At 36.8% G+C, this 13,248-nt stretch overlaps 2 protein-coding genes and 1 pseudogene across 3 annotated transcripts; 2 read left to right on the top strand and 1 right to left on the bottom strand.

Moving 5' to 3' along the window:
- Positions 1-1,146: 1,146 nt before the first annotated feature.
- On the top strand, positions 1,147-4,976 carry LOC111811272 (Peptidase M20/M25/M40 family protein). Of its 2 annotated transcripts, XM_023698053.2 has the most exons (5): positions 1,147-2,218; positions 2,306-2,443; positions 3,454-3,693; positions 3,799-3,918; positions 4,841-4,976. In XM_023698053.2, the coding sequence occupies exons 1-4, from the start codon at positions 1,343-1,345 to the stop codon at positions 3,889-3,891; spliced, it is 1,347 nt and encodes a 448-aa protein (XP_023553821.2). In that variant the 5' UTR covers positions 1,147-1,342; the 3' UTR covers positions 3,892-3,918; positions 4,841-4,976. The 2 variants fall into 2 exon arrangements, with proteins under 2 accessions (XP_023553821.2, XP_023553812.2); XM_023698044.2 differs by lacking the exon at positions 4,841-4,976 and having other exon boundaries at positions 3,799-4,046.
- Positions 4,571-5,939, bottom strand: LOC147794910 (uncharacterized; annotated as a pseudogene).
- A 3,860-nt stretch (positions 5,940-9,799) lies between these two features.
- LOC111780296 (Integrase-type DNA-binding superfamily protein) lies at positions 9,800-10,656 on the top strand. Its single transcript, XM_023660664.2, has one exon. It carries the CDS (start codon positions 9,839-9,841, stop codon positions 10,445-10,447), a length of 609 nt encoding a protein of 202 aa, XP_023516432.2. The 5' UTR covers positions 9,800-9,838; the 3' UTR covers positions 10,448-10,656.
- The last annotated feature ends 2,592 nt before the right edge of the window (positions 10,657-13,248 follow it).

The following is a 13,248-nucleotide window of genomic DNA, read 5'->3' as shown; positions in this document are numbered from 1 at the left end:
AAGAAAGCTCAATAGTTCATACATTACACAATACCTCAACTTGTATATATATATATATATATATATATATATAAAAGAGACTTTACCGATAATATTATCTATTTTGAGAATACGTGTGTTCTTATGTGTAAGAACTGAAGCTCACTGTTAGTAGATATTGTACTATTTGAGCTTTTCTTTTCGAGTTTCCTCTCAAGGTTTATAAAACGCGTCTTCTAGGGAGAGGTTTCCACACCCTTATAAAGAATGTTTTGTTCTCTTCCCCAATCGATGTGGGATCTATAATCCACTCCCTTCATGGCTCAGTGTTCTCGCTGACACTCGTTCCTTTCTCTAATTGATGTGGGACTCCCAATCCACCCCCTTTCGGGACACAATGTCCTTGCTGGCACACTGCCTTGTGTCCACCCCCTTCGGGTCAGGGCTTAGCATCCTCGTTGGCACATCGCCCATTGTCTAAATCTGATACCATTTGTACCAGCCCAAACCCTCTACAAGCAGATGTTGTCCTCTATGGGCTTTTCGTGTCAGACTTCCCCTCAAGGTTTTTAAAACGCGTCTACTAGGGAGAGGTTTCCACACCCTTATAAAGAATGCTTCGTTCCCCTCTCCAATCGATGTGGGATCTCACAATTCACTCCTAGCACATCACCCGATGTCCTTTATGTCCATTTCTCCTCTCCAATATACTACATGGTCGTTACTGACCATCAAGGTATGGTTACATTCACGTGGATGTAGAGGGTTCTAATCCTTATGAATATGTTCATCAATCCTTCCTATCACGCATGAATTCAATTTCCACTAGAATCTATCGACACCGTCCTCACTCTATTAAAATCAAATTTATGGATAGTCATAAATTATCACGTCACCATTTGTAAATTAACGACAAAATTACAAATTATTCAATTTAAACAGATTAAAAATTGAAAAATCTTAAATTATAAGATCACTTACGATCATTTGATTATAATAATTAAATTTAAGTAGGCCGGATTGGGCCATGCAATATTTGGGCCTAGCTTAAACAAAGCCCAAATGTGAAAAGTTAAGCCCAAATCCTAATGGTTGGGCCCATTCAAATTGAAGCCCACGTTGCTGAGTGAAAATTTGCCTATCACAAGTATACCAACCAAGTTTTATTTTAATATAGTGTAAATAATTATGTACCGGAGCAGCACCGGTCTTCTGTCGCCGGCGAGTTGAAGAGGCAAAAAGCTATGTTTTGACAATCCATTAATCGGCGGTTGTCTTCACCATTTGGCAGCTCTCCGGCTTACTCAACTTCAGAAGTTCCGACTTGCTCAACTGCTTGACGGCGGCACCAACGGAGGCGCCCATGGCGAACTTCCGTCTCCACTGTCGGCTCTTTTCTCTTGCAGTTTTTCTTTTTCTCTTCTCATTTCCTCCCTCTTTCAGTGATTCGCAGTACGTTGATGATGAATCCGATCAAAATTCTTCAATCTCTCGCTTTCAACACTACCTCAGAATCAAAACCGCTCATCCGGATCCGGATTACGCCTCCGCAGTCTCCTTTCTCGAATCTCAAGCACTGGAAATTGGTCTCCATACGAAGATTCTTGAGTTTGTTCCAGGTAAACCTCTTCTCCTCGTGACCTGGAATGGATTGAATCCTTCCTTGCCCTCGATTTTACTCAATTCTCACATGGATTCTGTCCCCGCTGAGCCCTCTAAGTGGCTCTATCCGCCGTTCTCCGCCGTCCGGACCTCCGATGGAAAGATCTTCGCTCGTGGTTCTCAAGATGATAAATGTATAGCTATCCAGTATCTCGAAGCTATTCGGAACCTCCGTAGTCGGAATTTCGTCCCTGACCGTACGATTCACATATCGTATGTGCCGGATGAGGAGATTGGGGGTTTTGATGGAGCTGCGAAGTTCGTCTTGTCGAAGGAGTTTAAGGAGTTGAATGTTGGATTCATGATGGACGAAGGACAGGCGTCGCCGGGAGATGAGTTTAGGGTTTTTTACGCCGATAGATCGCCGTGGGGGCTGATAATTAGGGCTGAAGGAACCCCTGGACATGGTTCTAGAATGTACGATAACAGTGCTATGGAGAATTTGATGAAGAGCGTTGAGATTATCAGTAAGTTTAGAGAGAGCCAATTCGATATGGTGAAGGCCGGTGAAGCTGCTAATTCAGAAGTCATCTCTGTCAATCCTGTTTTCGTCAACGCCGGAATTCCCTCCCCCACTGTGCGTAGTCCTTGTGAAATGAGTTGCAGGGTTCAAGCCCCTCTGCCTATGTTCTGTTTTCGCCATTAATATTGTGATTTGTCTCAGGGATTTGTGATGAACATGCAACCTTCGGAGGCGGAAGCCGGTTTCGATCTCAGAATACCGCCCACCGCCGACCCAGATGCCATTAGAAGAAGAATTGTGGAGGAATGGGCTCCAGCTCGACGGAACTTGACGTCTCAGGTAAGTGGCTAGCTGCCTGATTTGATTCCCAACACCATCTGGTTCCTACCCAATTTTGTTTTGATTCTGGTATTCATCTTTTTCTTTTGAGGTCCCCTGTTTTATTAGCTCCCATCATTAGTATTCTGTTCTTGTTCATGGCTTATGGTTCTGCAATCCAGAGAAAAAAGCTTGGAGAAGTCCTTATATGACTTGTCATTTTATCTTGCTGAAAACAGAGTAAATATGTAAGATTATGATCTTAAACCAATTTTGATGTGGAAAGAATTTGAATTCTGATGGAGGATGTCTTTGTTTGTTCTATATGTTATATTATGAAACTCGTCTACTCCATCCACAACAAAATGCACCGGGCAATGGCATGCGAATTTTCCCTTGTCATGGAGGAATTGATTAGATTTTCTCATTTCTTGCGAGATCCAATATTTGGATCTCGGTTGGAGAGCGGAACAAAACATTCTTTATAAGGGTGTAGAAACCTCTCCCTAGTAGACACGTTTTAAAAACCTTGAGGAGAAACTCGAAAGGGAAAGTTCAAAGAGGACAATATTTGCTAGTAATGGGTTTGAGCCGTTACAAATGATATTAGAGCCAGACACCAGACGATGTGCCAATGCAGAGGCTGAGTTTCGAAGAGGGTGGACACGAGACGGTGTGCCAGCAAGGACGCTGGGCTTCGAATGGGGTGGACTGTAAGATCCCACATCGGTTGGAGAGGGGAACGAAGCATTCTTTATAAGGGTGTGGAAACCTCTCCCTAACAGACGCGTTTTAAAACCTTGAGGGGAAGCCCGAAAGGGAAAGCTCAAAGAAGACAAGGGCTTGGGCCGTTACACTTCTGATCTACGTACCCGAGATTGAATGCTTGTTTTATGCATGTCTAGCCTTTAGCAATTAGATATTCAAGTATTTGCATCATATAGCAGTCTCTTACGAATTACACACTATCTATTTGTAAGTTATCTTAGCAATGTCTGGTAGCTGAAACATAATGGATCTGATACCTGCAGATTATTGAGAAAGGACCCATAAGAGACTATTTGGGACGTCCATTAATGACGATGACTAACGATTCGAATCCGTGGTGGTCTGTTTTCAAGACAGCCATCTCAGACGCTGGAGGTAAGCTTTCTAGGCCCGAAATCTTGGCTTCGACGACTGATGCACGCTTCATGAGACAGTTAGGCATTCCTGTTCTTGGTTTCTCCCCAATGAGTAACACTCCTATCTTATTGCATGAACACAACGAGGTTATACTACTCTTCATTGTATCTCTCTTTTTTATCCGTGTTCTTGCTCGATTTGCGTTATGTTCGTACTAATCGGTCATCTCCTTTCCTCGTTCCTTGTTGCAGTTCTTGAAGGACACCGTCTTCTCAAGGGGCATAAAGATTTATGAGTCCATAATCAGTGCCTTGAGTTCCTTTGTAGCGGATGCATCCCTGTAAGTGCTCCCATGGATGAACACTGCTATTGTAAGTACTGAAGTTCTCTTTTCCACACAACGTCACAATTCATTTGTAAAAATTCTCTTCCGTTTTATTACCTTTTCATGAGATTCGAATAGGGTAAATAATGAACAAAAAAATGATCTTTTGTAGTATATTGAGACTGTCTCCTCTAAGCGCATCCTTCCTAAATTAAATGAGTATCATGGGTATCAAATAACGAGATCTATTCTATAGGTCGTAAAAATGTGTCCTCGAATTCTAAGAAGTTATATAGCTATCAACAATGAAATGTATATTGCTCGAAATAGAAGTCATGTGTCGTACACCTTACTCGACATGCTAGGACAATTTGAGGGGCTAGCTCGAGCATAAACGAAGAATCGAATTACCGTGCTTAGATTGGGTCTTATAGTTCTAACGTTGAGATTCTATTTAGAGGGTCTCCATGTTTGTAGATGCACTCAAATGAGAAAACTTAAAATGTCAACAATGAGACGTATATAGTATTGCAATGCTAGTAGCTAATAAATTCTACGTACTTGCATATTCGTCGTAGTGCCTCAACTTAGTTTATAGCATTCCAACATTCCCACACAATTTCTTATAAAATGTAGATTTGTTAGTGCCTCTAAGGGATAAATTGTGGGTAGAAAAGTTGACCATCAACGATTGGGAGGAAAAAAAAAACCATTAGAGAGTGGTGGAAAGAGATTTTGGAGGTTCAAATTGTTCTGGGTCTCTGAAAGGTGCATTTCTATACGTCGTGGGGTTCGTGGGTCATTGACTTTTAACTCATGCTAGAACATGTAGGTCAAGGGGTAGTCTTAAGTAGACAATTTCTTTTTATTCGAAAAATATAGATAGTTCTTTTTTACGCTCTGCCACATGATCCTCCCACACTCAATCAGATCCTGCCATTTGGCCACTAAACTCTGTAACTCGGCAGCCACCGAACAAAGAAAATGGGTCTTGTAATTGCTGGTCCACCTGAAACTCACCATTCAGTGGCTGCAGATCAGAACTCCCAAGCTCTTCTGAAACACTTCCAGAGGATTCTGGCCATTCATAATAAACCTCAGAGCTCCGGTGGGCTTCAACGGTTGGCTCTGAGGAGGATGAAGCAGAAGGGTTTTGCAGCAGAGCTTGTGAGAAGCTCCGTGAAAATGGAGAATTGTAGTTATAGGAGGTTGATGATGATTTTTTATCCATTTTTTGGAGCAACCTAGGAATCCACAAATGATGAACTGTCTCGAAGAACTGTTGGCTGTTTGAGTTGATGTTGAGCTGTTTTGCTTGTTTAAACCCTTGTTCTCGAATCATTCTTGATCCCGTTATCCGTTCTTTCAAGTAAATGTTGCGCAATCTTTGACCCACTAGAAATGAACAACAAAACAAACGAAGATAGAACCTTAAAATTTGAGACTTTGAAAAGGAAGAAGAAGAAGAAATTGTAACAGCTCGGAGGTATTGTCTTCTTTGAGTTTTTTAGTCCTGACTTTCCCTCAAGGTTTTAAAATGCGTCCACTGGGGGAGAGATTTCCACATCCTTATAAGGGAATGTTTTTTTCCCCTCTCCAACTGATATAGATAGAGTGTCTTCTTGAATGGTCCATGGGCTAGCTAAGACTAATAATAGAGTCGATCCGGGCATGTACTTTGCATGCCCACGATCTAATAACCATTAGCAAAGCTCAAATTTACATTTTATGAAGAAAAAAAGAAAAACCGTAGGTCAACTCTCATAGACTATGCACACTCCGAGCAACTCAAAGCCCGTTTTCTAAACTTAGCTTACCACACTTACGTATCAAGAGTCATCACACCCATGCATAGTTTTTCGAACACTTTCCCACACACTCGATAGCTAAAACCGAATAAAACCAGTTCATACAAAATGTTGAGAAAAGGGTCGACAAGAGACGATTTGGGTTATGATTCGATTCGATTCTGTAGTTGAAAATGGGCAACAAAAGCACTTGGGATGTTGCCTCTTCATCTTCCAACATCTCTCCACCATTGAGAACCATCGCTGCAGGTTCGCCCATCCTCCTATAAGCCTAATCCAAATCCAAATCCAAATCCAAATCCAAATCCAAACCCTTTTCTCTATTTAACATTATTTTCTCAGAAAACAAACAAAACATTGGTCTTATACGCCATGTGCCTCTTTCACTTCATCTTCTTCCACACCACACCAACAAAAATTCATGGATCTCTGTGTTCTTGTTTATATGCAGCGTACGGAAGCTGCTCCATTGCCAGCTCAAACCATGAGGATAAAAGGGATAGAGATGGAGATTTGGAACTATGGGAAGAACCATTGTATCTTCCTTAAATCGCCTTCCAATTATGATTGATTTTGGTGGGTCTCCATCCAAAATTGAAAGCTTAGGGTCCCGTTAGACAACTAAAATAAATTTGAAATTAATATCTAATTCGACTCTCCAATTCATTTCATCTATAACAACCCAAACCCACTGTTCATACATATTGTCCACTTTAACCCGTTACGTATCACTTTCATTCTCACAGTGAAGAGGTTTCCACTCCCTTTCCGACCAATGTGAGATCTCACAATCCACCCTATTGGGAATCAATGTCATCGTTGGCCTAAACGTAATACATTTATTTATTGAATTCCAATACAAGAACTACCAGCCCTTTTAATTTGATTTTCTATATTTCAAATTTTCATTATTACTACCCGACGATTTTTTTCATTTGTCAAAAGTACCATTATTATTCCGATACGACGAGTTATTAATTATTGAATTTTAGGAGAAAAAAAAATGTAAAAAATTAATTTATTTTTGAATTAAATGTGAGATAGAAAATGTAAAGTTGTTGATGGGATTGAATCCATCAACTTTTGTGAATGAAATTGCCTTACAATTTCACAAAAGCAAGCATGAACACTTTTCTGACATTTTTCCATTTACAAAAATAAATAAATAAATAAAATAAAATAAAAGCATGTGAGTTTAATTTATTAACAAAAAACATCATAATTAGTGTAATTAATTAAGGTGCATAATCATAGTGTCAGGCACCTGATTGGGCCTCTCATTTAATAAACATAAATAAATAAATATTAAATATAAATATAAATATATAAAAGTAATTAAATTTATTATTTGCAAATTCTCAAAATTAAAATGGTTCAGAAAGATACCCTCTTTTCGTATTTGTGCTATAACCTGCTCGAAACACGATAGGAATTTTCTACTTTAATACGGGTAGTAAAAGATTTTTTTCTCGTTACCTAAACGGAAACCGTGATTACATTCCCATCTTCCAATATTCTCTACAAATTTTTTTGAGAGGAATCTCGGTCCTATACAGTTAACATCTCTACCCAAGACGAAAGTGTAGAAGAGGGTTCTTGATAGTATATAACCGAGATAGGAAGAATTAACTACTAATCACATCCCTTATAGACGTGATTTTGATGATTAATCGTATACCCTTGTATTGACACGACAAAAATAGTAAAGACCGTATCTAATATGAAAAAGGTTTGGAACGAGTATGCAGCTATGAACAATAAGTTATGGACAAACATGATCGGGATGTTCGACATATGACTATAGACAACACGCCTCGAATAAACATGATCGTCACATTCATGATTTTATTTTTCAAATAATCAAATAAAACATTTCACCATTAATAAAAACACTCGACTTTCTCTTCCCAATGTGAAAGGCAATACTATGGTGAGTTCCAAATTATTGAACTTAATATTAATTACAGCTGCTCTAATTAGAAGTCTTAATCATATAATTAACTTCATTAAACAAATAATCAAAGACTAAATGGCATTTGGTCAAATATGATAGAGCTGTAGTCTATCTTCAATATATATATATATATATATATATATATATATATATATATACATACATGAAGCTTCTAGGAGATTTGATTTGTATTATAGTATTGTCAAAGTCCATTTCATGTTTCACATGTCATTTTTTTCTTTTCCCATGTTACAAATATGTTACTTTAATTTCATAAGCTTTTATGTTTCGAGGGTAAAATTGTCATATGAAAAAGGGTATTTTGCTCGGGAGTTAGACTCGTATAATCTAGTATGAGTTAGACGTGTTTAACTCTTTATCTCGAGTCATATAAGTTTGTTCGAGTCTCATTAGTGGTATAAACTTTACTCGTAAAAAATAATTCACCATAAAGGGTGTTGGTCGGTTCGATTGGATTAAGTTTAGACATTTTTTAGACTTAACCCAGTTCCAACTCAACCATAAAATTTTTGGATTAGATTGGGTTGATGAGTGATTTATTCAGATTTTTGTTTTTAATGGAAGTAAAATATGTGCACGTAAAACACTTAATTGTTTATGTTCAAATATTTAAGTAAGATTTGGAACTTAATTCATGCAATATCCTTGTAAGAGTGTGAAAACTCATCCTTAGTAAACGCGTTTTAAAACTACGAGACTGGTGGTAATACGTAACGGACCAAAGCAGACAATATCTACTGGTAGTGGGCTTGAGTTGTTATAGATGGTATCAGAGTCAGACATCGAGCGGTGTGCTAACTAAAACGTTGGGACCCCAAGGGGGGTTGATTGTGAGATCCTCCATTAGCCCGGGAGGGAAACGAATCATTTCTCATAAGAGTATGGAAACCTCCTCCTAATAGACGCAGCGAAATGTAATGAGTCACTAACAATGGGCTTAGACTGTTACAATTTCATACGGGCTTTTACCGCTCATAAACGTACAAATCTAAATGACTAATAGTAAAGTAATTTGATTTTTCGATCCAAACACAAATTAGAGAAACTCGAAGAAGTTTCGAGGTGGTTCGGGTTTTCACCGAACATGAAAAAACGCGGTTGAGAAAAAGAGCTTGCTATGCAAGGCAAGGCAAGCCAGTGAAGCAATAGCTGGTTTGTTTTAGTTTGTTGTTATTTGATTTTGAGCAGACTCCCAACTTCAGTTCCTCTTGTTTTGTTTTTTAGCATTGTCTGTCTGTTTGTAGCACACACCCAAAAAGCTTCAAACCTCTGCAACATCCTGGAACCTGCCTCTCCACCCACAGCATCCCATTTCTTGTCTCTCCTTTTCTTACATTAATTTATTAACCTTAAAAAAAAAAAAAAAACACAAGCCTACAGCTGGTAGATGTTGTCTGTTTTGGAGCGTTATGTATCGTTAGTAGGGAGAGGTTTTCACACCCTTGTAAAAAAATGTTTCGTTCCCCTCTCCAACCGATATGAGATCTCACAATCCAAAAATTTAAAGTTTAGGGTTGATTGTGAGATCTTACATCGGTTGGAACGCGTAAGAACCTACCCTTGGGAGAGGAACAACCGCTGGAAATGGCTACTAATACCCGTACACTAAGGAGCAAAAGGAGGAATCCGCCCAAGGAGGGGCTCGCGTTTGATTAGCTAATTAGTGAGACAATAGCTTACCAAGGTCATGATCAGTAACTAGTCCGAGAGGATGATTAGCCACACTAGGACTAAGACACAACCCAGATAAGAGAACGAAGATTCCTTATAAACGGTGGAAATTACTCCCTATCAGACACATTTTAAAATCATGAAACTAACGACAATACGTAACAATATCTACCAGCGCTATAAAATTACTTAATTGCCCTCCAAGAAATACGTGGCAAATGCAAATCAAACTTTTATCTTAAGGACTAAAACGTCATTTCACTATTGACGAACAATCAATGTTCAAATCTGTGTGTATATATAATACTTTTTTAAATCTGAAAAATATCTGTCACCCATCTCGAAATTCGTAATAATAATCAAACCATTTAGACACTAAACAAAAATTAAGCCATGAATCTTAGTGATTAATCAAAGGCTTAATCATTATTATAACCCCAAATGATTAATCTCCTTCCCTATAAATACACCACTCCTCTTCCTTTCCTCTTCCTCCATTGCCCTTAATCAACATGGTGAAGAAGGAATCAGCTGATGAACACCATCAATCCATGGCTGCATCAACCAAGAAGAAGTACAAGGGTGTTAGAATGAGAAGCTGGGGCTCATGGGTTTCTGAAATCCGAGCTCCGAATCAAAAGACGAGAATTTGGTTAGGTTCGTATTCGACTGCGGAGGCAGCTGCTCGAGCTTACGACGCTGCCCTCTTCTGTCTCAAAGGCTCCTCTGCCAATCTCAATTTTCCGATCTCGTCTTCTTCGTTTGCACATTTTCATAATCTCTCCTCTGATCATAATGTTATGTCTCCTAAGTTCATTCAAAGGTTTGCTGCGGAAGCTGCTGCGAATACCGCCTTTGAAATCGATGATACTACGAGATATACTGATGTCCCACCGTCGTCATTGTCGTCGCCGCCTTCCTCATCTTCTTCTTCTTCCTCTGTCGAATCGACGATGTCGAATTATGATTCGTTTATGACGACGGAGCCGTCGTGGTTCAACTTTGATGATATATTGTCCCCTAAGTACGTTGGGCAAATGATGGATGGAACTATATTTGATCCGCCAATTATGGATGATTTTTATGAAGAAAGTGATGTTAGTTTATGGAGCTTCTCCTGAAATTTTTCTTTTAATTTCGTAAAATTACTGACAAAAGAAAAGGTTTTAATGTATTTACATACATAGATTAAGCCCACAGATTATTTTTCTGGGTCGATTTTTTATTTTCCTATGTTGTTGTTGTTCTGTTCTTCAAACATGACATTTTTCGAGTAATACATGTAATATTATCAAGAAAAACAAAACAAATGAGTATATTAAATTTATGTCTTGTTTCACATGATCATGTTCTAATGTTTGTTCTATAATTGTATTAAAACTATGTTCCCAATGCGTGTGTTTTGGACGGTGGACAGGTTTTGGAACTCAAAAACCACTCATTTTGTCAGATTTTTATGGAAATTGATGCCAAGAAATATTGCCATATTAAGCGACTATCAAACACTTGGAAACCGAGTAATAAACTGTTATTAATACAACTGATACGTACTTTTTCGTTTGTTTGAAATTGGAGGTTTAGAAACTTAAACAAGTCAAATAGAGAAGCGGGTAGGTCGAAACAGAGCCCGAAAATGTCAAATCGGACACGAAAATGGGACAAAATATTTGTAAGATTTGCACATGATGTGTTTGTTTAGAAGTTGTAGTGTTTGTGTTGGGCAACGGCATGGAGTCCCATTATGTGTTTATTTGTTGGGTTGCCTTTTACAATGCATTTGGTCTATTATGCCTTACGCTCGACTTTCTTTCATAGTTCATGAACGAAATCTTCTCCCATAACTTTTCATTTCCAAAACCCGAAATAAATCCATTAGAATCTTTATATGAATTATATAAATATAAATATATTCGAGTTGGTCTAAATTATTAATGAGATCGTACAACAGAGCTAGCTGATGTAAGACGTAGAAGTTCGGAATTCGAAGTAGGAGACATGATATTCTTAAGAGTGGCTCCAAGATTCAGACGTAATAGCAAGCTAAGTCCTCAGTTCATCGGACGCTTTGAAATCCTAGATCGAATTGTACTAGTAGCATATAGGTTGGTCCTATCACTCTCACTCTCTAGCGTACACGATATATTCCACGTATCACTAGATTTATAACTAAAGGGTAGAATAACTTAAAGTCGGAGTCAGCATAGAACGAAGGGAACGACCCTAATGTTGTGTTGCGCATAAGCAAGAGAGAGACAGTCATTTTGTGCAACGTCGACAAAGGCTGTTATTTTGTGGGTCGGCAAAGGTTCTCTCGAGTCTCGGCAAACTGTTGGTAATGCGTCTTTTTTACTTTACTCGACACCTTTGAATTCTTACCGTAAATTTTTATTAATGCTCGATATATTTCATGTTAATCAAACTATTAACCATAGTTAAGCATAGGATACCATTTATGAAATGAGGCTGAAAATGGAAAAATAAAATCACAATTTCCAATGTTCCAATATTACACATCATCACATGTGCCCTTTCAAAAGCATATATTAAATATATAATTAATTAATTAATTAATTAATTAATTAATTCTATTTTAATTAATTTCCTAATCTATGATTAATTTTATATGTTTCTTGAGGCAACCAAGTGTGACATTAATTATATGGCTTTGGCCTTATTACGACAAGCTTAAGGTATAATTCATTTAATTAACCTCTAATTGATTCTCGATAATAATATTAATATATCAACATAAACTATGTTTTCTCGTAATTTTAGCTTAATTATTCAATCCATTCTTATCCTTTTCTTAATAAATAATTTAGCGACTAAAATTGATATTTTTAAAATAGAGGGACTAAAATGAAAAAAAAAAATTAAAGTAATTTTTTTAACCTTTTTATTAATTACTATTTTAATAAATAAAAAAATTAGCGTTAATTTCTTTTATTAATTTTTCAATTATAAATAGAGTTGAATACTTTCCAAATTATAATAACTTAATAAAATATTTTTGAGTGGATATTATTGCAATATAGAGTGTATATATGTGGGTTATTTTTGTATAAATCTCATATCGATACTCAATGGGCCTGGCCCACTTTGAGACATGCCACGTACTAATCTTATTTCTTAATGGGCCTACGAGTTTGGGCTTGATAATTTTTGGGCCCATGTGATTGCAGTATGGGCCTATGGGCTAACTCCCCATGAAATGCATATAATAATTTAGTTAATTATAAATTTGGTTTTATGTAAAGAAATATAGAATTTAGACTCTCAAAATTTTAAATTTTATTTTTATAATTTCATAAATCCTCGAAAATAATTATTGGAAAATACACGAAACAATAAAGACAAAATTCTAATTAAAAAAAAAAAACTAATTTTAAAATTTCTCATATCAATTTTTTAATTTAACCATTTAATTTAATTTAAAAAGTAAGAAAATATTATTCAATATTTTAGAAAAAATATATAATATTTATTAATTTCTTTATTTTAAAATATAAGCCTAATCTAATTAGGATTGATATGGAAATCAACTGTAGGTCCCATCTCCATAATATATCTAATCATATATTGTAATCCTATTCCATTCAAAAGGGTACTCGATCTTGGTCCTATCGTAAATGATCTTTTGACACGAGGTTAGACAAGGAATTTTTTTTTTTTACCGTACGAATTATTACTGGAATTTCAAATCCATATCTAATGGGTTGAAATTTATTAAAATTTTAATTTTTTATCTGGAATATGTTTAGAACTTTTAAAATAAAAAAAATATATTTAAATAGGGAACTTAGAGAATTAATTTTGTAGTTTATTTAGGGTAATAAAAGTAAAAAAAAAACGGTAGAAAATAGAAAAATATCAATGCTAGAATTTTTAGTGCTGTAAAACATGAATACAGCGCATATAGTAA

The sequence above is a fragment of the Cucurbita pepo genome, chromosome 1 (assembly GCF_057944985.1).
Source record: "Cucurbita pepo subsp. pepo isolate OVF chromosome 1, ASM5794498v1, whole genome shotgun sequence".
In the NCBI taxonomy this organism is placed as follows: Eukaryota; Viridiplantae; Streptophyta; class Magnoliopsida; order Cucurbitales; family Cucurbitaceae; genus Cucurbita; species Cucurbita pepo.
This window is presented reverse-complemented; position numbering and strand designations above follow the sequence as displayed.

Excerpts from the sequence above, each read along its gene's own strand:
- LOC111811272 (XM_023698053.2), top strand. The coding sequence starts at position 1,343 with ATGGCGAACTTCCGTCTCCACTGTCGGCTCTTTTCTCTTGCAGTTTTT. Across the intron at positions 2,219-2,305 it reads CCGGAATTCCCTCCCCCACT|GGATTTGTGATGAACATGCA; the intron begins GTGCGTAGTCCT and ends GATTTGTCTCAG. Across the intron at positions 3,694-3,798 it reads TATTGCATGAACACAACGAG|TTCTTGAAGGACACCGTCTT; the intron begins GTTATACTACTC and ends TCCTTGTTGCAG.
- LOC111780296 (XM_023660664.2), top strand. The coding sequence starts at position 9,839 with ATGGTGAAGAAGGAATCAGCTGATGAACACCATCAATCCATGGCTGCA.